This window comes from Ambystoma mexicanum, chromosome 11 (assembly GCF_040938575.1).
Source record: "Ambystoma mexicanum isolate Mex_15411 chromosome 11, UKY_AmexF1_1, whole genome shotgun sequence".
NCBI lineage: Eukaryota > Metazoa > Chordata > Amphibia > Caudata > Ambystomatidae > Ambystoma > Ambystoma mexicanum.
In genome coordinates, this window is record NC_090934.1 from 562110832 (window position 1) to 562123650 (window position 12819).

Below are 12819 nucleotides of genomic sequence, written 5' to 3' on the forward strand. Positions count from 1 at the left end.
ACGAAAAGGGCCACATGTAGCAAAAGCTAAAACAGATAGGTTTTTAGCAGATGCTTGATCTGAGAAGATGGTTTTCCGTAGCCCTACCAGTAGGTGGCAGGGCGTTCCACAGCCTAGCTGCGGAGACGGAGAAGGAGAGGCCACTAACCTGGCCAGGTGAAATCGAGGTACCGCGAGTTCTGGGGAGGCAGATCACGAGCGGGGCGATACCGTGGAAACTTGTCCCGGAGGTCCTCAGCACCCACTCCATAGATCGCCTCGTAGCACAAGGAAGAGCGGCCTGAATTAAATGCGCTTGCATACAGGCAGCCAGGGCAGTCAACAGAGCAGGGGAAAATATGGGCCCCCTGGGGGGTATCAGTAGCTACCCTGTAGGAGCTGAAGGCGCCTAGTGAGGTAGAGTGGTTGAGCTAAACATTGAGAGTTACTGTGAGGTGTCTGTGGGCAGTCAGAAGGGAGGCTCAGGAAAATTGACTATGATGCATGGGCCTTGAGTCTACGCTCTGGAATAGCCTGGCTTCACATAGCATGACAGAATCTGATATTGCAATTTAAAGCCTAATAAACACGGTAAAGAAAGTCATGGCATGGCCTGGAAATCCACGACAACTCATAAAGGGCATAAATAAATGCCATAACAAACTACTTAAACATATTAAAGTATAGAAAGGCACACAAAGGCATAACAAGATACAGCATGGCCTATTCCCCCCCCATATACCGCTGGCCTATGCATACAGTTCCGATTTCCACTTTCTTACTTTGTCTTTGTCAAACCACTTGCCTTTTTCATTCTCTCACCTCTCTCTGTCTCTGTCTCTTTCACTCTTTCTCCCTCTCTCATTTTTTCTCTCTCTCTCTGTTTCTCTCTCTCTCTCTCTCTCTCTCTCTGTCAGCAGTCAATGACAGATTTAGGGAGGAGGCTACCAGGCTGTCTCAGGACGTCACTCATGATCTTAAGTGATGTGCTCAGGGACACAGGGAGGCATGGACTTTTTGGTTCAGAGAAAGAGCTGCTCAGAACTTGAAAACCACAACCATTTATTTCGTCTTCCTCAGTATTTTCATTGGCAGCTTGAAATTCATCTCAAACCTCACTCCAATTTGTTTAGGTGCTGCGTCCGGTGGGGCGTACTAGGATTTTTGGCTGTAAGGTAAAGTCGATCTGGAAAAAAGCATTTGTCTGGAACTCGTCCCATGATCAGGGCTTGGGCAATATTTCAGTTCTTTTGTCCCATAAATCTCCCCTAGTGTCTCCAACAGGCCTGAAGCACACAGAATGCCCCTAGTACAAAAGCACACCCCTCTCTCAGGGCAAACACGCCCAAGGGCCAGAGACCCATCCCCACTTTGCAAGAGACTCTCCCTGACCTGGTGTTGAGACAGTTCTATGGCGTCTGTTTCTAGGAGATGGCAGCAGGCCCCTGGGCGTAGCCCGAGAGCTGTCTCAAACCTCACTTTAATTTCCCTAGGTGCTGGCGGCCCAGTTGGGGCCTTCTGGGACCTTTGCCCGTCCTGACAACATCCATTGTGCATCATTCTAACCTTTCATCTCTGGACAGGCTTTTATCTGACTTTATCCATCTGGAAATGTGGGCTCCAAAGCTGGAAACAATGTTCTCCATGTGGTGTTCATAACAAGACACGTTTCCCTCAATGTGCCTGACAGACCTAGACCACACACTGCCAATGTGCCTTTTAAAGGCAGAGTAAATGCTCTCAATGTGAACTGACCAATGATCATGCTCAAGCGGCGGCCCCCACAACTGCCCATAATGCCCCCAACGGTCTCCAGAACTGGATCTAATGCCGCATGTGTTTCTGACAGGATTGCTCTTTATTTATTTCACTGTTATCTTATGTTCTGCACTGCCCCCTCCCTGTTCCCCTTGCACTTTTCCCCTTCCTCCCTCCCATGCACTTGCACGATCTCAATGTCACTTGGCCTAGTAGGATCGTTGTTTTGTCCTCCCCTTGTTTCCCCCACTTGCCTCGTCGCGCCTTGAACCACTTGTGTATAGGCGTGTTATAAATGCAATATCATTGAAATGCGCGTCATTGAACCCAATATACCAAATGTGGCCTCCAAATTAGGTACAGTAAATCAAGATGGAACCCCAAGAACTCAACAACATACTCTTCATGCAGCCCATCAGTCGGCATAATGCCACAAATCGCAGTCATTTTCACCGTAACTGGCACTGATACACCAGATGTACCTCCACAGCTGGACTCCAACTTCAGGTGCGGCCCCAGAACTGCACACAATACTCCAGATGTGGCCTCCCGATCTGAACATAACATTCCTGATGTGGATAAACAAACCGAACATATGTTTAGGGCATACATGTCTAAACAATGAGATGTGGCTCCCAGAACTGGACACAACCTTCCAGAAGGAACGTTGCCATTGATGTATTTAGGGATAATGTAATTCTCTTTTGCTACTGATTATAGTTCACCTTAAGTGCACCAACATTCCTTCTGCTTTGCCATATTGTTTACCCATTTGTTTTAAGGACATCTCATTGAATCATGATTAAAATGCGCATCATTCTTTCTTCATTGCTAGTTGTTGCTGGTGTATTCCAAACAAATACCATTTCAGTGAACTACAGCAGTGCCCAGGAGGCTTGTGCTTGCTACAACGCCACCATTGCAAGCTTGGAGCAAGTCAGCATTGCACGCAACCAGAGCTACGAATCCTGCAGGTAAGGTCCACCTTGTGGAGCAGAGCCTGCCCGATCTTCCTTCCATGTATTTAAAAAAAAAAGACAGCAGTGCAAGCAAAAGGTTTCTCCAAGAGTGGGAACATTTGGCCTGATCGCGGTCTAAGCAGCACCACAGCAATTCGTATACAACAGAAGGGTGGTGGGTACTTGCAGTCCATGCTTTCAGTTCAATTAGGAACATGTAAGATCAACATGGCGACTACTGCATAGGACCTATCCTACACATTCTGTGCCAGCTATTTTCCAGTTATACTCAGACTCCAGGAGGATACCTTGATGAACATTACATTCTGCTGTCAGGTCTACAGCATTCATTTCCCTCTCAATGTTTACCCAAACACCCAAAGCCTCTGCTGGGTCACACAGAACCCCACTTTAGTCTGTAGCACCTGCACACTTTAGCACCTTAGCTGTAATCCCAGCTAAAGAATATCAAACATCAGCTGTGTACACTTTCGCTACTCTCTTTACTTCGCTATTATTTAGCTCAATTGGAACCAACAATTTGACATGGTCTTGATATGACAACATTGGACTTCAGTTACTATCTCAACACCCTCCGGTGAGTTATATGGAAAGAAAACCTTGGTCTATCAAAATCTATTCCTAATTTCATCATTAGAAATGAACTAAGGTTGATTGCCCTTCAACGCAGGGTGTACTGGACACAATTAGCTAATTTAGCAAGGATTCTAACCCCCAACCCCAACAAATGAATTGTATATTGATTTAGGGCAAATGCTGATCTCACAATCGCTGGACTCGTTGAATGCCTTTAAGACCAACATGACCAATTAATTAATTGAAATCCAATCAGAACAGCTAGAACAAAGTATAAACTGGTAACTAAGGCCTGGTCTGACAATTGGTCTTTTAGCTTAATATCAGACCTACAAGGAATATGCAAAATTTCCGAGAAAGAGAGAAAACCTAGCAAAATACATCTATCTCTTTACTTGTAATAGGGCTCGTAATTTATACCTGTGTTTCCGGTTGAACCAACTGCCAAGCCTAGAACGTATTGGCGTATGGTCTTATCGAGTAGAGCACCCCTTGTCTGGAGATTGTGTGGGTGCACTTCTTCCCCCGAATCACCCAAGCACCTAATCCTCTGATGTTCTAAACTTACTTTGATTAGAATCCAAATCTTCAAAGTTCAAGCTCCAGAAGTAATTACAGGTTTCAGTTAATCTTTTTGGGTTCAACTGATGCAGGGAGACAGTGGGCCTCATTCTAAGTATGGCGGTCTGGAAATAAGGGTGCCAGTGGCACCGTACCGGCACCCTTTCCGGACCACCACTCTCCAACTATGCCCTCCGGGGCCAATGCGCTCGGCAGGTCTGACCTGCTGGGCGCAATGGCCCTGGACGGCAAAGTTTTCACACAATCACCTGCCCCGTTAACAACAGTGCTTCCATGAACCCATTCCTGTGCACTCCACAGGAATGGGGACTTCCTGAATCCGCTGCCAGATATCCTGGGCCTCCAGGACTTGTATTGTCCCGGTGGCACCGGGATCTCAAGCTGCTGATTCCGTGTTACGAGGACGGAACCAAACCGCCGGTAACACTGGCGGGTTACCGCCATCCTCGTAATGAGGCCCAGTGTCTCACTTGTGTTGGCCCTAAACAGATTCACGACTTAAGAATTAAGTCTCCTCGGCGAGAAGGTGCAAGTGGCACCTTTGATTGTTTGTAATAAGATCGTCTTCTCTGCAGTTGTATTGTATTCATCTGTTTGTATAACCTTTATGGACTTATGAAGGTTTTTTTCTTTTTTTTCTTTCCTTTTACATATGTAATTTTATGTTCTTGTAAATCACGTTTGTGAAATGTTTAACTTTATAAATCAAAAACACAATAATGCTAAATAAACCTGGAATAACCCTCCAGGTAAACTGGTTCAGTGGCCAATGTTTCCATATTTCCTAATTAAAGCACACCTGTCTTCTTCTAGTGTATGCTTTACTAAACCTGCTATGTTGCTGGGAAGTATATTGAGTCCTTCGTTGCAAGGACTGCTGCTTCATTCAGATTGCATGTTAACACCAGTGTCAGCGGAGGCAGAATGGACCTCCTGCCACACACGGCCAATTTCTTACAAATGGAGAACTTATTAGCCATGTAATTAATGTATTGTTTGATTGGATGTGTTGTTCGTTTGTGCAGACTGACTCCTTTCTCTTTGCATTAGCTGGGGTTGGGTGAAGGAGCAGAAGATAGTGATGCCCCGCGTGAAGGTGAATGCTAAATGCGGATTGAACTTAACTGGAGTCGTCAACCAAATGCCTTGTGTCTACCTTCAGGCAGAGAGCGGATTTTGTTTCAAGGGCAAGGGTGAGTTAACGTCCTTAACGTGATTAGAAATGTTATACTCATGTGAGATCTGTGGCAACATGTAATCCAAGTCATAGAGGAAGTGACATCACACAATCATTGAGCTCTAAGCCAATAACGGTGGACAGTCATAATGTCGACAGTAAAAATGTCGACAGTCAAAATTTCGAAAAATAAATGTCGAAAAAAATAATGTCGACAAACAATAATGTCGACATTTTTTCGATATTTTTTCGAAATTTTGACTGTTTATTGTATGAATAAATAAATAAATATATATAACTTAGATGTGTTGAGTATGAGGGGTGGTGGGGGGTGTGGGGTGGTGGCAGGGGGGTGTTGGGTGAGGGGGGGTTGGGGGGGGACCCCCGTAGTAAATGATACACTTTTTATTTATTTAATTATTGAATAAATAAATAAATAAATATATATATATAATTAGTATGTGTTGAGTATGGGTGGTGGTGGGGGGTGTGGGGGGAGTTGCAGGGGGTGTTGGGTGAGGTGTTGATAGTTCTAAGTGACATTTTTTTTGTCGACATTTTTTTTTCTAAAAAATGAATTTTTACATTATAAGTATAGGATGTCGACATTATTGTTTTCGACATTTCTTTTCGACATTTTTGTTTGTCGACATTTCTTTTTCGAAATTATGACTATAAACCACCAATAACATCACGGAAAACGATCTTGCACCCGGGCTTCAGCTATTATACTTTTTCTTTTTAAACATCTAGTCTTAAAAACCTGATGCAGACGCATTGATAAAAAGGTGATAAATAACAAACCAAGGGACACCAGATAACAGGCCAAGGGACACCAGATAACAGGCCAAGGGACACCATGGCAAACGAAGGATGAGTCTTTCACCGGATGTTTTAGGCATTCGGAACAGCTCACCATTTAGCAATGCTGTTTGTCAGGGAGCGGCTGTGTGGAGGTTTAAGTATAAGAACCTTTTGCATGGGAGCCAACCGTTCCCCCTGGACTTGGATTACTCGACCTTTCACCATTGGATGGGTCATAAAGGAAGAAGATTTTGTTTGGGTATTTAATAGTCTGTCTTTTCCTGAAGGCCTTTACATTAGGGGGACACATTTTCATCTTTTAAATGTTTGTTCCTGGTGTGATGGGCCCGCTTGGTATCACGCCTGAAGTTATTGGTGATTGTATAACCATGATTTGTGGATGCATGTGGTTTGCTAACAATGGCAGATTGAATATGAGTAGGTGATTAGGGAGTTTGATGGGGTAGTGTTATCCCTGTTCGGATGGAGAGGATAACCTGGGGAGCAGTAGAGGACCTAAGGGGTTGTGGTCAGGTTGCGAATTGTAACCTAGAGGTTGCAAGGGGAATATCATGGGAAGGGCAATGCTTATCAACGGACTTTAAGTGCAAAGGGTGGGGCACTGAAAGGAGGATGATTGCAAGATGGAGGACGGTGCAAAGTGGTCAAGATGTAAAGTTATGTGTTTATGTTATGAGTTGTGTGGGTTTAATCTGTAAGGCAATTGAGAAAGGTAGACACTTTGCCATCTTAGATCTTTTACATTAAAGCCACATTTTCCAGTCAAGAGGAGCTTTGTGTTTTATATACTGTATTGCCCAAACTTCCACCACTGAACTAACAAAAGGGCAAACCTACTTTTAATAGATCAGTAGTGAGATTGGTTGAATCACAGGGGGTGTAAAACAGCCCACAGAGGTTGCAAGCAGCAATCTAAGGGTAGAAGCGGCAACACCTAGCTCTCCCTAAATAATGCACACATGGCAAATATGGACTGACACCCCCATCTTGCCTGCAATTACTCTGTCTGAAGCAAAAGAGGAGACCGGATTTAGTCTCTAGCTCTATATTTGCTTTTACACTGTGATCACACTATGTTTGTATATAAGATGACTAGTTGTTAGGTTTTCAGAGATTCTTTCAGGCATTAAACATTCATCTGACCGCACTAGAACCAGTATATCACACGCAGACAACAACAGCCTCACTCAGTGTGTGTGTGAGTCTCAGACCTTGAAGTTTTGCCTCACTGCCAAATTCTTCCAACCCTTCCTCTTCGAAATATGTTTTGGTTACCGTGTCCTTTGAATATTAAATCCAGAGATTGTCACTTGTTTTCAAGTAATCTATGAAAATAATTGAAAATATAATGGGAGCAATCTGAAAAAGAGAAAACACACTTTATATCCTTTATCAATCAAAACAGATGTCCACTGGCCTACCTTCATATACAATGCCCTTTGATGTAAAGTGTTTGCACAAAGTGATATTCTTGGTGTCGCAGTGTCTCCAAAAAATCAAGCAGGGGGGTCTTCTCACACACCTTATTGGGAAACAGGTGTAAATGGGCACACAATAAACAAATATACCACTTAACTTATCTTCTGACCCGCCTCTTATCTGTCTCCAAAACCCACGTACCTGGGTTCAAGATCACCTTGGTGAGCCTTGATGTGATGTTGGGAAGGGATGGAAAGGCAAATGTTAGTGTAGGATGGATTGTGCCCCAAAACACCAAGGAGAAAGACACTAGGGCTGTCTCAAGGTCCTTGCTGCAGTCTGGTGTTCTTTCTCTTGATGGATGCTCTCTGTTGATGGTTCTCTGGCAGGCATACAGCAGCAATGTGTGGGGGCCTTCAAGTCTTTCCTCTGACTTGGCTGCGCATGTCAGCTGCAGCCCAGCACTCAGATGCAGCCTTGGAGGAGTCCCTGGATTAAGTTGTCTGGGCTGCCTATATCAGCTGCAGCCCAGCGTTAGCTGCAGCATGTGGAGGCTCCACACAACTCATCTCAACTCGGGCTGTGTCTGCTAGGTGCAGCCCGAGGAATTCTTGCTGTCCGCCTGGCCGGGGGCAAGCCCTTTTATCAATTTTACGCAGTCTGGGAGTGCTGAAACGTTGAGCGCAATGCACTATTCGTATCACAGATGAATGCAGTGCCCGGGTCCAACGGTGATGTGAGGGACGCTGTGGGGAGGAGAGGGGTGCAGTGATCTTGGGCGCTCTGCTGCCTGTCAGGGGAGTACCTCTATGCAGGCCTTGGCAGTGGTGGTGCAAAAGCACCGGAGCAGAGCGCCTAACAACCCTCCTTGACAAGAGTTGAAAAAACATTGTTTGTGGCATCCCGCTTGTGCCAAGCAAAACTTTTTTTTCCTCTGCTTAGAGTAAAGGATGCCTCGTGTGATGGTCCTTTACTCTATTTATTTCAGAGATCCCTGATGAGACCACTAGGGCTGGGTAGCTTTTTACTTCTCACCCCCACCCATTGAACTATCTTCGGCCCTGACGATAAGCTTGGCCTGTTCTATGAATGGGTCAAACCATGATTTTGATTGATAGGCCACCGGTTGCCACCAAGTACCCTGAATTTCAGACACCTCACACAGTACCCCATAACTGTTAGGAACCCGCTCTAAAGAAGGTGGTATGGAAGACGACTAAGGAGCGGGCAATGGGAAGGTCAGACTGGACCCCGGGTGAATTGTAAGTTACCTTCATTACAGGCCTGCTCTCCCTGGTGGAACAATGGAAAGCAGCCGGGGCATCATCTAGGGTTTCCCCCCAAAACAGCAGAGCACTCTGCACCAAGTTGGTGACCCCATCTTCCAGTGGAGGAAAAATTAAGGGTTTCTCCCTCCATAGCAGGGATATTATTATCAGGATTGGACTTAGAAGGAACACGCCCAGGATGGGGTTCAGGTTCTGGATCTCTGGGTGTAGGGACCCACACTAGTCTCTGATCTAAGAAATGGTCTGGGTAGGCGGGAAACTGATCGCCCTTGGCATCAGCATCCTCACTGGTTTCTGGTTGGCCTTCTGCTGATATCATGGTCTTGGTAGTATCTGAAGCTTTCAGGGATTGAGCCTTCAAATGATTTCCTTGGGACCGGTCAGTGTGGAGTCATCGCTGTCTCATTATCATTCCCTTGGCTGATTCTTCTTTAACCACTTCCGGTGTCAGCTCAACCTCATCTTCGACTGGGAAAAGAAGGTTCCCTTGGCCGTCCCTCTTCTCGCAGTCAGTAGAAACAGAGCTCTCCCTTCTGATGCCCAGTGATGAAAGGCTGAGACTCCCACTTGTCCCCTAGATTGTTACATCCTCTCTTTTCCAGGCTGTGAATCAACATACGATCACCAGGCTGAAGTGCATGAAACCAGACTTTGGTGTCGTAGCAGCATTTGTTTCCGTCCGCTGTGTTCTCCGTGGCTGCCTGGGCAAGCGGATGTGCTTGCTCTAGTTAGTGCTTGAGCTGTTTCACATAGCTGGTGTAGTACTTGCTGCATGTTTCCCCTGCAGATGCTCCAAAACAGGTCTTCAGGCAGCTGGGCGTCCCTTCCAAACATCAAGAAGTACAGTGTAAACCCAGTGGCATTGTCCTCGTCCTTTGTACAGTTGTAAAACATGGGTCAAGTCGCCATATGCTGACTCCATCTATTCTTCTCCAGCCACAGGATGTCCAGCATCGGCCAAGAGGGTGTGATTGAACCTCTCCACTTGGGAATCCCCCTGAGGGTGGTATTGAGTTTTATGGGACTTCTTGATGCCAAATAGCTTCAGCATTTGCTTGATGAGCATTGAATCAAAATCCGGTTCCTAGTCGGAATTAGTCCAACCGTAGCACACAAAGTATTTTTGCCTAGAACTCTGCAGGTATTGAAGATAGGCTGTAGGATGAGTCACAGTCTTCCTGATGACACCTGGCGCAGTGCTGGCAATAATGCCTGCCATCTGCCGCTAGTCTAGGCAAGAAAAACCTTGAGCGGACCAACTCAAAGGTTATGTTGCTGCCAATATGTCTGTGACGGTTGTGGTGAGCATACAATACAGAGCTCAGTGGAATCTCTGTGGTAACACCAGGCGGTGTAGCATCTGGTCTCCAACTTTGCTTTCCTTATACAGGATTCTACCCTTCTGCATATGCGTCTTTCACTCCTTGAGCATTGCAGCTTGCATCGTGGTCATGACAGGCATCTCTGGACACACCTGCTCTCATTGCCTTAGGTTTCAGGAATGCAACAATGCCAGGATCCACTGGCTGTGACATACAGCTTTCATCTCGGGTCAGACCCAATAGCTCAGATACTTCCGGGCTGGTGATCTTGCAGTAGATGGTGGGTACCGCCTCAGCCGAGGATTCCAAGCAATCCACGCCTCTAGCTCTGACACCTGCTGAAGACAACTCACGAGGTGGATCCAGCGATATCATTCACCTGAGCATGAGGCCTCCGAGAAAAGGCATCAGAATTGATGTTAGTGCACCCAGGTGTGTATTGTAAATTGAAATTGTATGTTGACAGTGCAGCGAGGCATTGATGTCCGGTAGCATCCAGTTTCGCTGACATACGTTTTTGTTGTCAGCCCTCACTGTGAAGGTGGAGCCATAGAAGTAATCCTAGAACTTCTCTGTAATGACCCACTTCAATGCCAAAAATTCAAACTTGTGAACTGGGTAGTTCTTCTCTGCTACGTGCAGTTCTGTCATATAGAGATTACTAGCCTGCATTTGGGGAGTGGAACGATATAGGCGATAGGTATGGGGAAAAGAATTTAGTATACATACGGGCAACAAACCAGTAGTAGAAGCACTCACAGCCAAAGGTTCATCGAGAGCGATGCCAAGGATAGCGATATTAAGTCTAAGACTACAAGAATAGCATTACCAAGTAGATTATGTGGCTGAGGCACTGAATAATGTAGCCACCTTCCTCTCTTGGCCTGCTATGAAATATAGGCAATCATAAGAGGAAAGTAAAGGAGAGGATGAAGATGTAATAGCTAGTGTAAATGTCAAGGACCATGAAGCGGTGAAGTCCAGAGAGGATTGGTGAAGGCAATTAAAGGCAGATGTTGAACTAACACAAATAATGGTGTGGTCAAACACAGGCCGGCCAGAAAAAGGGATTATTGATAAATCCATGCTTCCTTACAGGAAAGTAAAAGATCACTTATCATTGGAAAAGAACATGTTAGCAGGAGGGCAGCAATTAGTAGTACCCGTTATGCTGAGGGATAAGATTATCCATGCAACATATGCAGGCCACTCAGGAATTGCAGGGACACAAGGGAACAGTTGTGAGAGGTTTCGGTAGCCGGGGATAGGTCTAGCAGTAGAATGCACTGTGCATTCATGCGGGATGTGTCTAGACTCAAACAAAAGTATAAAATCTAGCAGACAATCTTGCCAAACATTAGGCGTTTCAGATAGATACCAGTGAGGCAACTACCACACCTTTGCCGACCTAGACCCAAACGAGTAACAAAGGCACCAGCCAAATATTAAGATTATGTTATGAAGTAAACAAGACAGACGCTACATCACATTACTGTATATAGTCACAAGTTTCCTTATGCATCTCAAGTTGCTATCCTATGTTCTTTTCTTATTCTTGTGTTCTTTTCACCTATTCGTTTCCTTATTCCTAAACAATTTATTTTATGTGTGGTAATCCTCAAGACAATGTTGTGCTTTGAGCTTGGGCTCCATTCTAGAGTGAGGGGGGTGGGGGTTAGGGATGTGGCGAGCACCTGAGCTGTGGGGCTTTTCTGGACACTGTTGAGCGTTCAGTCAGGGTACCTTTCTAGAATAATGGGGACAGGGGTTAGAGATGCAGAGAGCGACTGGGCTGCAGGGCTTTACTGGACTGTAAATAAAGACTCTCACCTACCTTATACGTGTGGCAATCCCAATCACCACACTTTCTCCACATTCCATCTACATCATATTGTTCCATCAACCCAAGGTACATAGAATGTTACATAGCTTGAAAGAACACAGATCAATGTGTTTGTACCAAAAAATGCAACATCGAATAGCAGTGGAATATAATGTGGTAGAGCTGGAATCTATGGGCCCAATACCATTCATGTTATTAGAGATTTTAAAAAGGACCAATGGCAAAAGACGTAAAACGTGTGTTTGCAACAAATGACAATCTATTATTTTCACATTATAGATTCTATTTTAAGCCTGATGACGTCAAATATTAAGGCAGCGAGTGCCAGACGGCCATCACCCATGAATATGTATTTAGCACCACCTACCAAACATAGAAAGGATATAGAACCCGTCTCTGCTTCCATGACCTCATAAAGGAACACTTACATCTGCCTCATTCCTCTATATGCTCACTGAACTCCTAGGTGAATTGTAATGCCCTTTTGACGTTCAGTAGAATGCCAGCTACACATATACCATGCGTCCTTGTTGCCTACATTTGTTTTGAAGAAGAAGAAACAGTGAGATCTTTCAACCTTTCCTCATATGTTAAACCTTCCGGGCCTCAGGCTGCCAGCCTGCCACATCACCGCTTCTAAGCAAGGTAATACAACATGTTATTATGGCAATGTGTATTGCTACTTTTTCTATCAACCTCAGATTGATAAAGAGCTGAGCTGGTCCTGTTGGGATAAAATACGGAACACTTTCTCGGGGGCTTTGCTGTGTCGCATCACTCATCGTTTCCAGAAAAGATCTAAAAAAAAATACCTGATGGCCTTGCCCTCGCTGCCCTTCTCCCACCCCTAACTAGAACTCTTCTCTTTGGCCCTAGAGTATAATCACGCATGGCTGGATACACGACTTTGGATAGCTCAGTGAAACGTGTGCTACTGCACCTTGCCAACCCATCCTCTCCCATAGTAAGCTGGGACGGTCCTTCTTCATAGCCATCTTCACCCCTCATCTTTAAGTCACATTGTTAGCATTAGACTTGCAACTCAGCTATGCTGCCAGAGGTGTCCCCT

At 45.2% G+C, this 12819-nt stretch overlaps 1 protein-coding gene across 2 annotated transcripts in view; it reads left to right on the forward strand.

The window, feature by feature from the left end:
* LOC138503572 (uncharacterized) overlaps positions 1–12819 on the forward strand; it is a 40305-nt gene that overhangs the window by 3562 nt on the left and 23924 nt on the right. For both annotated transcript variants that reach the window (XM_069623398.1, XM_069623399.1), the window contains exons 2-3: positions 2573–2711; positions 4926–5068. In XM_069623398.1, the coding sequence (XP_069479499.1) occupies positions 2573–2711; positions 4926–5068 (282 nt within the window). The remainder of the gene's footprint in view (positions 1–2572; positions 2712–4925; positions 5069–12819) is intronic.